The following is a 16,488-nucleotide window of genomic DNA, read 5'->3' as shown; positions in this document are numbered from 1 at the left end:
CATCTCCATGGAGTAATATAACCAAAAGGTCATGTCCACAACTGAAAAGGTCAGTCTCCATGGAAACAATTGAACTAAAGGTTTTCACCCTACAATACTGAATTAGAATTAAAGGACATGACTTTTCTGGGGCACACAACATTTTTAAACCAGCACATCTGTTAGATCTACTTGGTTTAGTATAACATTCAAGTCCTCTGCTACCTTATTGATCTTCTAACTAGATATTCTAACCACTATTTTGAGTGGTTATTAAAGTCTCTTCCTATCAATGTACAACTGTCAGTTTCTCCCTTCAAATCTGTTAATAATTGCTTCATGCATTTTGAGGCTCTGTATATATATTTATAACTTATATTTTCCTGTTGAATTGTCTCTTTTATCAGGATTTAATGACCATCTTTGTTACTTGTAACTGTTTTGACATAAAATCTACTTTATCCAACATTAGTATAGCCACTCTAGCTCTCTTTTGGTTACTATGTTCATGGTCTATCTTTTTTCATTCTTTTACCCTCAACCTACTTGTATCTTTGAATTTAAGGTGAGTCTCTTGCAGATAAAATATAATTGGATCATTTGTTTTTTTTTGTCCATCCTGCCAATTTCTGCCTTTTGACTGCAGAATTTAATGCATTTATACTTAATGTCCCCCACTTCCATTAATGCCTACTTTTATATTTATTTTCTTCTTTGTTTTTGTACCATATTGAGTGCCTTCTCACTTCTAACTGGATATAATTCTCATCTGTTTTCCTTGTGGCTACCAAGAGGATTAAAATTTAACATTCTAAATATATAAGACTCATATTTGTTTTGATACCAACCTAATTTCAATAAATGCACATATACTTTTCATATACCTCTTGGTCCCCCATTTTTTTGTACATTATGACATATTTTTCTACATCATGTGTCCAAAAACAAAGATATATCATTCTTTTTTTGTCATTTGCATTTTAGCAACTGTAGAATGTAAGAAGTAAAATTATATACAAAAACATGCAGTACAATAATACTGGCATTTATAATTACCCAAATGGCCACCTTTAGTGCAGTTCTTTGTTACTTTATGCTGCTAGTGTTCTTTCAGTCTGAAGGGCACCATTTAGCATTAATTGTAGGATATGTCTAGTGATGATGAACTCTCTCAGCTTTTGCTTATCTGAGAATGTTTTAATCATCCCTTCATTTTTGAAAGAGTCTCACACCAGATATAAAATTTTTGGCTGAGAGTTGCTTTCTTTTAGCACTTTAAGTATTTTTAACCCACTGCATTCTTGCCTCCAGGGTTTATGATAAGAAATCCTTGCTCTATCTAATTGGGACATCCTTGCATATAACACATTGCTTTTCTCTCGTAGCTTGTAGCTTTCAGAACTCTCTTTGTCCTTTGCATTCAATGGTGCAATCAACATCTGATGGGCTAGATTTTTCTTCATGTTTATCTTATTAGGTATTCTCTGAGCTTCTGGAATGTGCATATTCATGTCTTTTGCTAAATTTGGAAAGTTCTTTGTTGGCATTTCTTTGATTATTCCTTCTTCCCCTTTCTCTCTTCTCCTGGGACTCCAGTAATGCATATATTTGTGTGCTTGATGGTGTCCCAAAGCTGTCTTAGGTTACTTTGACTTTTAACATTTCTTTTTTGTTTTTGCTCCTCAACCCGACTCATTTCAATTGTTTTATTTTCAAATCCACTGGCAGATTGCTGGTCCCAGTCTGCTCTCAAAACTCTCCTGGGAATTTTTTCACTTCAGTCTTAAATTCCAATAGTTCTATTTGGTTCCTTTGTAAAAATTATTTCTCTTTAGACTCTCATATTGTTCATTCATTGCTTTTCTGTGATCCCTTAGTTCTTGTTCTGTATTTCCTCAAACTTTGTAAAGATATTTTTAAAGACTTTATTTGGTATATCCACACTGGTGGATATCTTCTCCATTGGTGTTTTCTGTATTCTTATTCTCTTCCTTTGGAAGGGCTCTCATTTCCTGTTTGTCTTGTACTCTTATGCTGCACATTGTACATTATTTTAAAATATTAACTTTGGGACTTATTCCCTGAAATGTCTGTTTCTTGTTTTTGTTCTGCTTTTAACCAACTGGTGATAAGATAGAGATTTTCTTGAGCTTCTGTAGTCATTTTGTAGTAGGCAGACCCCTGGTAGCAAGCAGGCCCCCTGTTTACTCAAGGCACTTTTTCTTTGGAAAGTCTCCCTGCCCCAAGGATGCTTGAAAGCACACACAGGTAAGATAAGAGGGCTCTGTAGGAGCCCCCTCCCCCACCAACGCTCATCCACTTCTGTAAACTCAGCTTTGCAATTCTTCTGGGTCTGATCGTTGGCACACAGCCAATTGTCTCCCCTGAGAATTGCTAGTTTAGGAAAACCCTGTCCTAAACAAGCCATTCTGTCTATAAAATCGTATGTCAGCCCCTGTTTGGGCCTCAGACTTTCAGAGGCTACTTGGCTGAGCTCTATGGCCATAGACTAATAAAACCTACTTTCTGAAACTTTGGAGCCTCCATCCGGGTTTGCTTCAGCCTAACATTCCTGGAGGCTTGCAGCCTTGTTCCTGGTTAAGCACTCCAGTCCTGTTTTCACATAATGTTCCTGGAGACTCTTGCAAAGCCTCCTTCCTGGTTTCATGCAACAATATCAGGAAGCTCTGCCCAAAGCAAACTGCAGTGTGTTGGGTTTTCCCCGTCTTTCTGGACATCTATCTTATCTTGGGCTTTTACTTGTTAGTTGTTTCAGAATTCCTTTGTCTATGGGAGTTTGATTAGCCTCTTTTCACAGGAGATAGACCTTCTCCGTGGTATTTGAAGCCAGGATGACTGCCTGTATAGTTTTTATACTCCTTTCATTGTCTCAAGCTGCTTTTGCCTTGGGGCAAATTCTGGGAAGAGGGCAAAAGGGAGAACACTTTCCCATGTCAGTCCATCCCAACCCGAATAGGGCTGAAGACCCATGAAAGAGGCACAGACTGGCTCCAAAGCATCCTAGGAAGGGATCAAGAAAGGTGCCAGAAGCTTCTCCAACGGCTCTTCAAATCTGAGCTTTACTAGCACACCCAGCAAATACAGCCCTCCAGCTAACTGTCCCCCACAGCCCTGAGGAACTGCTGTGACTCCACCACTGGGAGCACTGGGAGGCTCAAAACAATGGCCGCTGCTGCATTTGTCCTAGGCAAGGTTCAAACAATGCCTGCCACCACCTTTGTCTGGGACAAGTTAAAACAATAGCTTCTTCCCTCAGAGATAGGGCTCAACCAGTCTGAACTTGCTAACTAAAAGCCATGATCAGTGATCAGCTGTACCCACCCATGTTCTTGGAGAAGAGGATTTTTTATGCCCCTTTCTGTCACCAGCGAGCTAGCCAGTAACTGGACTCTTTAAGGCGGTCAGCTTTGAGGATGGGGGATGTGCACTGGTCACCACTGCAGAGAAAGAAATTCATTACCCTTTACTGTGGTTTATCAGCTTCTTCTTCCTGCTCTTCCCTGGACTGTACAGTTGTTCTTCTGGTCTTCAGAGTTACAAAGTAGTTGTTTCAGACAGCTCCTGCCTATTTAATTTTTGTTTTAGGGGAAGGACTGAGTCCTGGTGTTCCCTACTCCACCATCTTCTACTGCTACCTCAATGATTTATTTTAACTAGCTAAATGAGGGATTTATATAAGGGGCTAGTAGTAAGATTAATGGGAAAATGACTTTAGCTAAGAGGAGATGCTTTTTGAAAACAAAATCTTGCTAGTTTTTGCTTTAACATATAAAGCATTACATAATTTTTTAAATTAAATTTTTGACTTTTTAAAATGCTAACCAATATAATCAAATTATATAGTACAAAATTAAAATTAAAATAATGGTACAATATTGCTTCAAAGTATTGTATCAGAAAAAAATTGCTTGCTAATTTGTAAGCAGTTTTATATAAAATCTGATTTTTAGTAATTTCAAAATTTCAGTTTATTGCTTTGGTATTAAACCAGTAGACAGATCTCATCCTTTAATAGAAGATTCCACCCACTGAACAACAAAAAATAATCCTGCTATTTTTATTAAGTTCAACTTCTATTTTTTCCTCTCCTTCCATCATTCTTTCTTACTCTCCTTGTTTTCTTCCCGTCCTCCTTCCCTTCTTTTTTCCTTTCTTCCTTTCTTAATTATTTATTTCCTTTTTTTCATTATTCCCTTAAACTTCAAGCAATAGGAGTCAATACAGCAATTGAAAAAAGCAGACTTTTCCATAACCCCATTATAAATTTTGCTTTGTATTTTATCCTGGCTGGGGGCTACGACTCTGATAGGCTAGACCTGCAGAAAAGACAGTGTAAGACAAAGAGATCAAGACAAGTGACTCTGTGTTGTGTGTGTGTTTGCATGCAATTGGGCTCACTTTAAGGAAACCAATTAGAAATGGGTGCTGTTGTAGTTTGCTAGCTGCTGGAATGCAACACACCAGAGACGGATTGGCTTTCAATAAAAGGGGATTTGTTTCATTAGTTCTTTAGAGGAAGGGCAGCTAACTTTCAACTGAGGTTTTTTCTTACATGGGAAGGCACAAGGTGATCTCTGCTGGCCTTCTCTCCAGGTCTCTGGTTTCCAACAACTTTCCCCGGGGTGATTTCTTTCTGCATTTCCAAAGGCCTGGGCTGAGCTGGGAGTGTTGAGATGAGGTATGCTGAGCTACTTGGGCTGTGCTACATTGAACTCACTCATTTAAGCACCAGCCAATTAAATCCAACATCATTCACTGCAGCAGGCATGCCTCTTAGCTGACTGCAGATATAATGAGCAACAGATGAGGTTCACATACCACTGGCTCATGGCCACAGCAACAAAACTAGGGGTCTTCACCTGGCCAAGTTGACAACTGAATCTAACTACCACAGGTGCAATCCATCTAAAATTTTTTCTTGGGCTTCTTCATTAGCATAAGTAATTGTAAATTCAAAACTACTTTTGATGTAAATTTTTACCTCAGTTTCTATTAGTACATTGCGGGTTTTCTTCCCCTTTTTTCGCAATTTTCTCTTTGTTTTTTCTACATTTCTTTTAATATTTTCTTTCTTCTCGAGCATATCATGAAGTGTCTAAAAGATATTCAGATAGTAAGATGTGTAGCATCTACAATCCAATTATTCCTTTGTAAATCAAATATTACCCAGGTGTCTATTTTAATATTAACAATTTTATTTTTTATACAAAGGGAAAGAATAACCACATATAAATTACCAAAACATGCTACAATATCCAAAATAAAAATATTGTATTTAAATAGTGTGAGAAAAGCAAAATGTAGCCATTTTAGCTACTTTTAAAATCCTAGTTAACTTTCACAGATTGCATATTTTCATCACTATTTAAAAATTTTTTTACCAAACTTAAAATTCAAAATACAAATCTTTAGCAATCATTTCCAAAAAAAAAGTATAAAAACTTACTCTTTCTAAAGGTTTATGCTAAATTAATAGTTCTGGTAATTTATCAACTTTTAAAATAGAATAAAACAAAAGTGATTACTGAGCTATAAGAAGATAGAAAATAATGGCTATTATAAAATAAGAGGAAATAAAAGTTACTCTTTTCTGGAGTTCATTATCATGTTCAGACAATCACACTGGGGCTTTTGATACAATTAATGAACTTGCATCTTTAATGTAAGTAGAATAAGTTATTAAAATAATTTATAACACTAGGTGTGAGTACCAGTTATACATTCATTATATGAGCACTAAGATAACATTTATAGAAGTCCTAAATAGAGTACTAAACTCAGAATTTATTGTTTCAATGCTTTAAGGCCTTTTTTTTCCCAAGTTGCTTAACCTGTTAGGACTCAAGTTTTCTGAAGTTTATGATAAAGGTAAACTTTTTCTTGCCTATTTCAAAGAGAGATTTTGAAAATAAAAATAAACCTTGACCATAGGAATTCTTTGTAAATCACACAATATTTTTAAAAGAAGAAATCTGAAAATTATCTAAGTCTAATAAAATAAATTTACATAATCATTTGTAACAAAAGAAATCCTATTTCCAAACTGACACAAATGGATATATATATATGTATGCCCTTGCTGCAGCTAAAGATGAGAATGTATAACTCTTACCACACCCTCTTGTTCTCCAAAAGACTAATGACATGATACATACGTATTTTTCTAATAAATTTTTATTTGGGAAGGGCTAGTAATATCAGTTACTGCCACAAACTTGAAGTTTAGGAAATATTTTATCCACATTTGCTTTATTTTTCAACCTGTCTAAATTTCTTTTTGATATATGCATAAAAAATTTACCATGAAAATGTCAAGATACATTATATTTTATATTTGAGCAAAAGCCACTTTAGAATTTTATTAACAAACAGTGGAGAATTTGATGGTGGGCCAGCATCTTAGATAAGTTACTGAGCACCCATTTTGAAAGCTGCTTTTCTTAAGTGCACTCCCAAGAGAATATGAGATTTTAGAAATTGCACTAATGGTCCCACTATACAGTTCTATTGTGGATCCGTTGTGAACCTGCAATAGTTACTTAGTTTGTTGATGCTTTTATGTCTTACTAGGTGACATCATAATTTTTTCCAACAATAACATAAAATCACATACATGATTTACCAACCTAAATATTCCTGTAAATTTGTATCTGGATTCATTTATATATGCTTACATTAAAATGTTCCTGGTGGGTCATTCTGATTCTGACAGCATCTTCTTCCAGTTGAAGCAGAGGTGCTTCCATTTCAGACAATGCTAGAGTATATACTGCTTTCTTTTCTGCAAGTTCTTGCCTCTCCTGCATCTGCAATTCTTGAAAATTATATAATTTTTTCTGCCAATAAAGATTTAAAATCACTCAGTTGATTATTAATAACTTAAAAATTTATTGAGCCCCTTATTGTGTTAGGTAATAATCTTTGTGGTTATTTGAAAATCAAAAGATAGATACCATCATAAAAAGCAATGGGTTAAAAATATTGTTTATTTAAAGAGTACACAGTTAATTACTAGAAGAAATGAGTGAAAAAATAAAAGAAACATTAAAAATAAAATATTCTTAAGTATTAGAGAACTATAAGGTTAGAGATTGCACTAACAACACATATTACAATATATAGTAATTCTTACAAACCAAATATAACCAATAAACAGGAAGTCAATAACATAATATTAAACAATAAAGGCTGGGTAAACCATGGGATTACTGAGCTTGTATACATAGAAATAACTAAGTGAATCTGGTATTTTCAAACATGTTGAAGCATAGGAACACTGATGCCATATGTCTGAAAACAGCAAATTTCCTAACAGAAAAAATAATGAGATTTTTGCTTGAGGACAGTCCATGCAGATAATCTCAAATAATTTAAAAATCTGTATTTTAGACTGTTTTTTCCTCTAGTCTATATATAAAAAATATAATAATTTCAAATATGTATGATGCATGTATATACGTGGGTAGGTAGGTATTTCTGAAAGGGAGACATCCTAAAACATGCAGGAATCTGAAGAACCCAATCTGTGTTTGCAAAGGCTATACAGGTGGTAGATAGCGATTTAAAAAAATAATGACATTGATTTTGCTAGCTCTCATGTTGTAGTTTCAAAAACTTTACACAGAAACTACATGGCATGTTTCTTTCAGGGTTAAATAAAGAAATTCAAATGAAAGTCAGTAGAAGTAAGGAAAGCATAACATCATCACAAAGTAAAGCTAAGAGTTTAGACACTTAGGAATAAGATCCCACTGCCTTTTTTGCTAGACTGGCAGAAATCCCCATTAAGCCACAAAATGAGATATGTATATGGGAGGTCAGTTTCTTTATGCATGATCAGACACTGTTAGTTGTACACAGAGGGCAACTGTCTTCAGCTAAGAAGAGAAAACTGCTAGCTTGCAAACCAAGTAGTGAAAAGAAGCCTCATTATAGGCAAATTTAACATGCTAAGTAAAATGCAAATTAAAGAAACAATGAAATATCGAAACCAAATTTGAATTACCTGAATCAGTATTAAAGCAGCCACTTGACTTCGAATGAGTTTTTTCAAGAATTCTTCTCTACCCTATACATTATCAAATTTGTAAAAATGAGGATATCAGAAAACATTTTTAAAACAATTGATAATACAAAATACAGTTTACATAACTTAAAACAAAGAGTAAAATATTAATTATAAATTATTATAAAATAGAAAAAAATGGTGTTTTTTTGAGGTGATGTAATTAAGTGATATCAGAGCAGAAAATAAAATACAGCATTTCAGTTCAGTTAAGATTGTACTTTATTGTCTTGAACCATAAAATCAAAGTAACCATAATGGAAAAACTAGGCAATCTTCAATTTCTCTTTTAATAAAAACCGATCAGTTTGTTTTTCAGTATTACTTTTCAGAATAAACATGTTCGACTTGAAAACAAGATAGGTACAATTCAAGTGTGAAGTTTGCAAAATATGATCCGATTCTCTGTTTGGCTGGAACAATTCCTTTTTATTCCTTCGGTCATCACTTTCGTTCATAGCCACAAAATGAATAAAAAAATAAATAAATTGGAAAACTATTCATTCTGTTACCTGTACAAATAATCTTTAATTTTTCTTGGTTGTGCTTTAAATTATCACACAAAACCAGAATTGATAGCAGTTCACAGAGTACCTTCTACTGTAAAATTACATCTTTTTTTTTTTTTTTTAACATGGGCAGGCACCGGGAATCGAACCCGGGTTTGGAACTCCTTATTTAACAAAGGAGTTGGCTTGGATTTAGGCTCTCTGCCAGACTGAAAAGAACTGTCTTGCTTTGTAAGAAGGAATAGTGTAGGTTCAGCAACCTCTCTGATAGCCCTCCTTATTTATCAAATCCCTCTATATTAGGGTATCTATGGAGACAGTCTAAGGAAGCAAGTCTGTAGGTTTCTCCTCTAATCGTTCCTCTATTCTATAAAGTGACATTAAAAGTATGTTCTTCCAAAGTAAAAGAATAACTCAAAAGAAGCAAATAGAAAGGTGATAAGTAAAGCAATAACCCTACCATACTATATCACCTAAGGATATAACTACATCTAAAACCAATTTATACAATGATATATTTCGATAATTTAAAATAAATTAGTTGCCTCATCACAGTTTTATCAACTCATTAAACATTTAATAATAAGTAATAATAACTAAATAATTAACTTGAATAACCAAATTAAAAATGCCTCCATAGTATACAGAAAAAATACACTCCAAAATACAGTGCTAAGTTTGACCTCTGTCTGTAGTGAAAATCACGTGTGTGTGTGTGTGTGTGTGTGTGTGGGAGAGGAAGTGGGGAATGGTAAGATAGGAAGCTGAAGAGATAAGCAACTACCAGACTATGCAGGACCTTTAAGGTCCATGAAGAAAATTAGTGAAGGGTGTGCATGCTTTAAAAAAGATCATCATGGCTATAATATGGATTCCTCAGTTTGTGGTTCTTTAAAATAAATTCTTCAAAGTTTTTTTAATTTGATTTCAGCTACTAAGAGAGAGTACCATGGTTGAAATGAATCCAGTCCCCTAAATTGGATAAAGTTATATGTTACAAAAAGAAACTCTGGATGTAGGGCTGAAAACAATGTTAACAGTGTATGAGAAATTATACTAAAAAAAAAAAAAAAAAAAGAGTCTAAAGCTCCAAGAAGTAAAACATTGTATTACCTTAAAAATAAAGGAAATAGTCGATTTTGAAAGTTTTGTATTTACACAAAACCAACTCGGACAAATTGCCACCATCCGTAGGAAAATTGTCTGAAGATTCACTCAAGCACCGTGGGGAATTTTCCAGGCTCTGTAGCCTATCACACCTCCAATTTCTATGAGCCAGAAAGTTTTTAAATGATGAGTCACCAAAAGTGAAGGTTCCTGTGGCCACTGAGGCTGCCAACTTCATTCCACCAGGCACATGTCCACAAAGAGTGTTTTCAACCAGATTCTCAAGACCTTCCCACAGTACTATCCATTTTACTCAAAATATGATTGATCCAACACAGTGCTGGCAAAAGGAATAAGAACTTTTCCTTTTCTCCTAGGAACTGTTCCTAGGAGACCTACTGGGTTAAAAAACCTTCAAAACACCAAACACTGATAGAAAGAAAACAGTGATGGTAAAGGACTCAGGCCATAGGGTACCACATCTGAGTGAGAGGACTTATGTGTCTTTCTATCCTATTGTCACAGGTTGTGTTCCCTAAAGATTCTGAGATGGAGCTTAGGTTGCAGGATATTTATAAAGGAGTGCACTTTGGGCCAACTCCTATGGAAGAGAGAAGAAAGCAGGAATGGGTAGAGAAACAAGTTCATTTGTGATCAGCCTCAACAACAGTCTCCTTGGTCAACCTGATGGGGAGTGCTGAAACAAGAATTTGTCCCAAGTTGGGGCAAAGTGACAAAGCTATACTTCTAATTTTATCAGTCATTGGATGTGAGTTGTCCCAGAAAGAGGCATGGCCTTAAGTAAAGCGACTTGGATGAGGCAGTTCATCAAGGGGGATCAGCACCTATGACCAACAAAAAATTGTCATTCCCCACCTCAATAATATTACATGACTATTAGTGCTACTACTGTGGTAGTCAGACTCAGTTGTCAACTTGGCCAGGTGAACATGCCTAGTTCTGTTGCCGTGGACCTGAGCCAATGGTACGTGAACCTCATCTGTTGCTCATTACATTTGCAGTCGGCTAGGAGGCGTGCCTGCTGCAATGAAGGACGTTTGACTTAATTGGCTGGTGCTTAAATGAGAGAGTGCAACAGCACAGCCCAAGCAGCTCAGCATACCTCATCTCAGCACTTGCAGCTCAGCCCAGGCCTTTGGAGATGCAGAAAGAAATCACCCTGGGGAAAGTTGCTGGAACTCAGAGGCCTGGAGAGAAAGCCAACAGAGACCATCCTGTGCCTTCCCACATAAGAAAGAACCTCAGTGGAAAGTTACCTGCCTTTCCTCTGAAGAACTAACAAAATAAATCCCCTTTTATTAGAAGCCAATCCATCTCTGGTGTGTTGCATTCCGGCAGCTAGCAAACTAGAACTACTAAAAGGATGACATATCACCTGCTTACTATGTATGTTTACTCTGTTTTAATTTCACAATGAAATCTATAAAACAGATATTACTGTCCCCTTAGTAAAAGGGAAAACCGAGACAGAAATTGCACAAATTGCCCAAATTCACAACATTAGTACATAATGGAACCAGGTTGCTAACCTATATAATCTCAGTCAGATTAATTTAACATCTAAGTGACACCTGGATACCTAGGACACTTCAGTGTAATAGAAATATTTAGTATGGAGCCTCTCCCTCTCACGTGCCCCTCTCTTTGCATTAGCTTCCTTGTTTATCCATCAGGCTTTTGAGGCAACTGTGATACTTCTTTTAATTCTGTAACCCAGCAGCCTACACCAGATGTTAAGTACCGGAACCGAGACTTTATGTTAAGGAGGTGCCAGTCTCCTAGTGATTCCACAGTTGACTGTGAAATGGAATCTGTTGGAAAAGGTATGAGCGCTGGGGAGATGCTGCCTTTTAATTATACAAAATGAGTTATGTAGCTGCTGAGAACAAAACCAGGATTAAATGGGTACAAAGTCCCAGGAGGTAGAATTAACACTTGAATTAGAATGTGGTCTGCTCAGTAAAATACTGATTCTACCATCACGGAAGACATTCAAAAGAATGCTGGAAAATAACAAAGAGCTACATTAGTTGTAAGTTTTCCTGATTTAATAATTAAGTACCACTCTTTAGGAATTTGCTACATATCGGACACTTTTCTAGAAGTGCCATGTTAACAGAAACGTGCAAAACAAGTGCATGCCTCAGCTATGCATGTGTTTCAATTACCATGTTGCTGTGCAAAGTGATGAATGCCTGTACACATGCACATGCTCAAGTTAATCACATGCATTTACTGACAGAGCACCTACTATCCATACTGCAAACTGAGAACCCAGGTCTCAGAGGTTACTTAATTTGTAACCTGATTAAGCTTCAACTATTAGCCCACAGGATTGCAGCACTCCTGGGGGCTGTTACATGAATCGGTCTGCTCAACAGTACTGTAAGCTCCCTCTTCTAGCCTCAGCTTCCAGTACTGTGTTTGGCATATAACATTTGTTGAATGAATAATTTATCAAACAGCTAGATGAATGAATCACAAACAGACTGCTTTTGCTTTCCAGGTTGGAGGATGGAACTGTAGAAGTTTAAGGTTCTTTCAAGCTCACAAATTCTTTTCAAACCTTCTATGTAATGTGACACTCAGGGCCCTTAAAAATGTCAGAACACACAGGTTTTCATCCATAAGTAGCATCTTGAGATTGGATAGCACAATAAGGCCTACAGATATTTCCCTTCAAAGAGAAGAAATGGGAGAAGCAGGGAGAGAGGCAGGGAGGCCTGAACTCTGATTTAGGATTGCAGGCAACATATATTCCTAGAGTATAAAGACGTGAATAAGGAACGAGGGAAGGCTGCTGATCAAGGAGCACAGCCCGCAGCTCTCCTTGTGTCAGGCCTCTGAGCTCCTCAAATTGACAATTCCGTGTAAAGGTAATGAAAAGCTCAGAAAATCACCATTTCACAACTGTTAGATTTAAATTGGTTCAACCTAAAGTCATCAGAAAATGCTAAGTCAATTAGTTGAAAATTTAATGGAAATAAGTTATTGTACTTTCTCAAAGTATCACTCCGTTGATTACAATAAGGAAAGTGCAATGGATAAATCAGTTGGGACAAAAATTTAACATGATTGAGCTAAATATCACTAGCAATGAAACAAATTAATATCATGTGCATTCTGATATGTTACACTGAGGACACAAACACTTTTGACACAAATATTATGTAGTTCTTATCTGCACATAATTATGAAGAAGCAAAAGGATAAATCCATACTGGGGGCAGGGAGAGTATTTGTAAAAAAAATGGCCTAGACTCTTTAAAAATGTACATATAATGAAAGACAAAGAAATAAAAAGTAGAGAATTCTTCAATATTAAAAGAAACAAAAGTCATGACAGATAAATGCATACATTGTGCTTGATTTCACACACGAACCAACCAAATTAGAGAAACTTCAGTATGGAATACATATTTGTGCTTGTTATCAAGATATTGCCTCTCATTGTCAAATCCTCTCTTATTTACTGTGATTTATGATACTACAACTGGATCCTGAAGGGAGTTTCTTTTGCCAGCTGGAGTAAAGTTAAGCTTTATCACAGAGGGCAGAGGGGGGCATGCAAGGCTGTGAGAAAACGGCTTCCCATCCTGTTATGATGGGCCTTGATTCCTCTTTCCTGCTGCGGCATGTGGCGGGCAGTGGTCCTCGCCCTCCCCTGAGTCTGTCTGCTCAGAAACTCCATTTATTCCCCATCATCTTTCTCTGGCAGTTTGGCAAGGAGACGCTATGGGTGGGCTTCAGCCATGCACTTCACCAGCCCTGGAGACACAATCTCACCCTCGCCAACAAAATCTCCCTCACTCTGCTTTGGAAGAGAGGAGGCTCTTTCAAGTTCGTTTCTTCTCTGGGTACTTTACCTGTGCCCTAAAGGAAATGGATGCTCTCCCCACCCCCATCACCCATCCCCCATCCCCCATCCCCATTATTTCTGTATTCTTTAGAGCAGGGGTCACCAAACTTTTTCTATAAAGGCCAGAGAGTAAATCTGGGGGGGCTTGGCAGGCCATACAGTCTCTGACACAACAACTCAATTCTTGCTTTTAAGAATAGGGATAAAAGAGATCAACAGGTCACTGTGAAGAGGTTTAGAGAAGCTCAGGAAAAGGGGGTGACAGCGTCTCAGTAGCTGGAAGAGTTCATACTAAAACATCCTCACCTTTGACCCTCTGCCTTGTTTTAGCAGCCAGCAACCAGCAAGTGGCAGCAGAGAGCTATGCTACTGGAAGAGGCTGCTGCACGAGGACAAAAGACAGCTGAAACAGCAGAGGATGGAACAGCTGTGTGTCCGGAATACACATTCAAAGAGAAAAGGTGAGTAAAGAGCAAATTCCAATTGATCTAAGCTCAGAATCAAGATAGTAGCACAAGTTTGGTTCCAGTTACAAAAGGAACATTAGGAAAAATTTGGAAAACTCACACTGCATTAAGGTCTGAAATCAGGAAAGAAGAGAGAGACTTTAAAAAGTTAAAATCATAAAGCAAAATTTGGGAATTGTGCAAGTAACTATAGATGGGACTGAATTAGCTAGGTAGGACGGCTCTTTGGCTGCGCATTGCTAGGACACTTTTTGATGACCAGGGTCTTAGCAGAAAGCCAGGTCCTATCTAAAAGTTAATACAAAGATGCTTTCTTAACTTTCTTTTTTTTATGAAGATCTATATGTCGTCTGTAGAAACATTTTTAAATCACAAAAAAATAAAAGTCAGTTAAATAAACCGAACCTCCAAAATCCAAAGATATGCTTTGTGAATTTGGGGTATTTTCCTTTGATGTTTTCGTGTCTTTGAGAATAACGTAGTTTTTAAAATTTTGTGTTTTCATTTTACACTTAACATATACTGAGAAGCTTAACATCATTGTGCCATTTATTTTTCACTTGTTTTACAAAATGTTTCATACCTTAACACCATTTATTTGTAAGGTACAGATGATAATAGAAATACCGATAACACGGACACCCATGAACACACACCAACTAGCTTCAGAAATAGAATATTTCCAATACCTTCAAAGCTCTCCTTAAACAATACCTTAATCTCATTTTATTTTCTTACATCGCCACCATTTGGTATGGAATATTCTTATCACTCTGCAAAGCTCTCTTACTCCTCCTTGCAGTCTGTTGATTCCTTGGATGCCCAAAACAGGCAACCATTGATCTGCTTTTGCCATTATCATTTTGCGTCTCATAAGGTTTGAAACAAATGGAATCCTGAAATATAACTGTGTAATCTTTCTGTGTTTGATGCCTTTCACTTAGCATGATGTTTGTGAGATTTATCTATACTGTTGCATGTATCATTACTTTGTTCTTTATTATTACTGTTATCTCATAATAGGGATGTTCTGTAATCTGTTAATACATTTACCAGCTGATAGACATTTTTGTTGTTTACAATATTTTGATATTATGAAAAATACTGTTATGAACATTTGTGTACAGCTTTATGTATGAGTACGTATTTTGAGGCTTCTTAGGTAAGCACTTAGGGATGGAATTTTTGAATAACATGTTAAGTTTATTTATTTAAACACATGAGAAACTGCCAAAATGTTTTCTGAGGTGGTTTAATATTTTGCATTGTCATCAGCAATGAATGAGAGTTCTCCACATGCTCATGAGCACATGGTATTATCAGCTTTTTAATTTTAGCCATTCTAGTGGTAATGCATTAAGGTTGTGACTTGTTTTTCCTTTCCTGATGGCTAGTATAGTGAGCATCTTTTCATGTGTAAATTAGATTTATATATCTGCTTTTGTAAGCAGCTCTTCAAGTCTCTTGAGCATTTTTTTATTGTTTTGTTTTTCCTATAATTGGGTTGTAAAGTTCTTAATATTCTGAGTAAAAGCCTTTATTGAATAAATATTTTATAGATATTTCCTCTTAGTCGTGGCTTGCCTTTTCCTTTTTTTTAGAAGCTTTCAAAGAACAGCAGTTTTTCATTGTGAAATCCTTTTTATAACATTTCTCTTTTATGCTTCATACCTTTTGTGTCCTGTTCAGAATTTTCTTCTAGAAGTTTCACAATTTTAGCTCTTCCATTTATATCCATGATACATTTCAAGTTGTTACCTTCCTCTTGCTGCCTTCAAGATTTCCCTTGTCCTTGGCTTTTGAGAATTGGATTATAATGTATCTTGATGTGGAGCTCTTTGCATTTATCCTTGAAGTATTTTTGAGTCTCTTGGATGTGTTGATTTGTGTCTTTTTTTAAAAATCAAATTTGTGAATTTTTCATTTCTATGTCTTCAAATATTCTTTCTACTCCTTTCTGTCTCTCTTCTCTTTCTGGGATTCCCATCGTGTACATGTTGATATGCCTGGTGTATCCCACATATCTCGTAGGTTCTGTCCATTTTTCTTCATTCTCTTTTATTACAATTCCTCAGACTGGATAATTTCCAATAATCTGTCTTTAAGTTTATTGATTCTTTTTCTGCCTGCTCACATCTGCTATTGAAACCTTCTAACAAGTTGTTTTATTTTTGTTCACTTCAGTTATTGCACTTTTAGGCCCATAATTTCTGTTTAGTTCACTTTTATAATTTTTGTACCCTTCTTAATATTCTCTATTTGTTCATACGTCATTTTTCTCATTGTTTCCATTAGCTTCTTGCCCATGGTTTCCTTTAGTCTTGTTTCTTTGCATGTTTCATATTTGTATAGAAAATTGGACATTCTGTGTGCTTTAAATATCTATTATAAATTATTTATATTTTTATATTATAAATTATTTAAACATTATACATTATAAATTGAATTATAAATCAGATT

General features: G+C 35.9%; 1 protein-coding gene across 12 annotated transcripts in view; it reads right to left on the bottom strand.

The window, feature by feature from the left end:
* CCDC178 (coiled-coil domain containing 178) overlaps positions 1-16,488 on the bottom strand; it is a 477,106-nt gene that overhangs the window by 288,549 nt on the left and 172,069 nt on the right. For all 12 annotated transcript variants that reach the window (XR_013165210.1, XM_077135675.1, XM_077135679.1 and 9 more), the window contains 3 exons: positions 8,006-8,068; positions 6,675-6,836; positions 4,982-5,095 (listed from right to left, as the gene is read on the bottom strand). Coding sequence is in view for 11 of the 12 variants with exons in the window: in XM_077135675.1 (XP_076991790.1) it covers positions 4,982-5,095; positions 6,675-6,836; positions 8,006-8,068 (339 nt within the window). In the remaining variant the exon portion in view is untranslated. The remainder of the gene's footprint in view (positions 1-4,981; positions 5,096-6,674; positions 6,837-8,005; positions 8,069-16,488) is intronic.

The sequence above is a fragment of the Tamandua tetradactyla genome, chromosome 18 (genome assembly GCF_023851605.1).
Source record: "Tamandua tetradactyla isolate mTamTet1 chromosome 18, mTamTet1.pri, whole genome shotgun sequence".
NCBI classification, from domain to species: Eukaryota; Metazoa; Chordata; class Mammalia; order Pilosa; family Myrmecophagidae; genus Tamandua; species Tamandua tetradactyla.
Note: the sequence above shows the minus strand (reverse complement) of the source record. Positions and strands in the feature narration are given on the sequence as shown.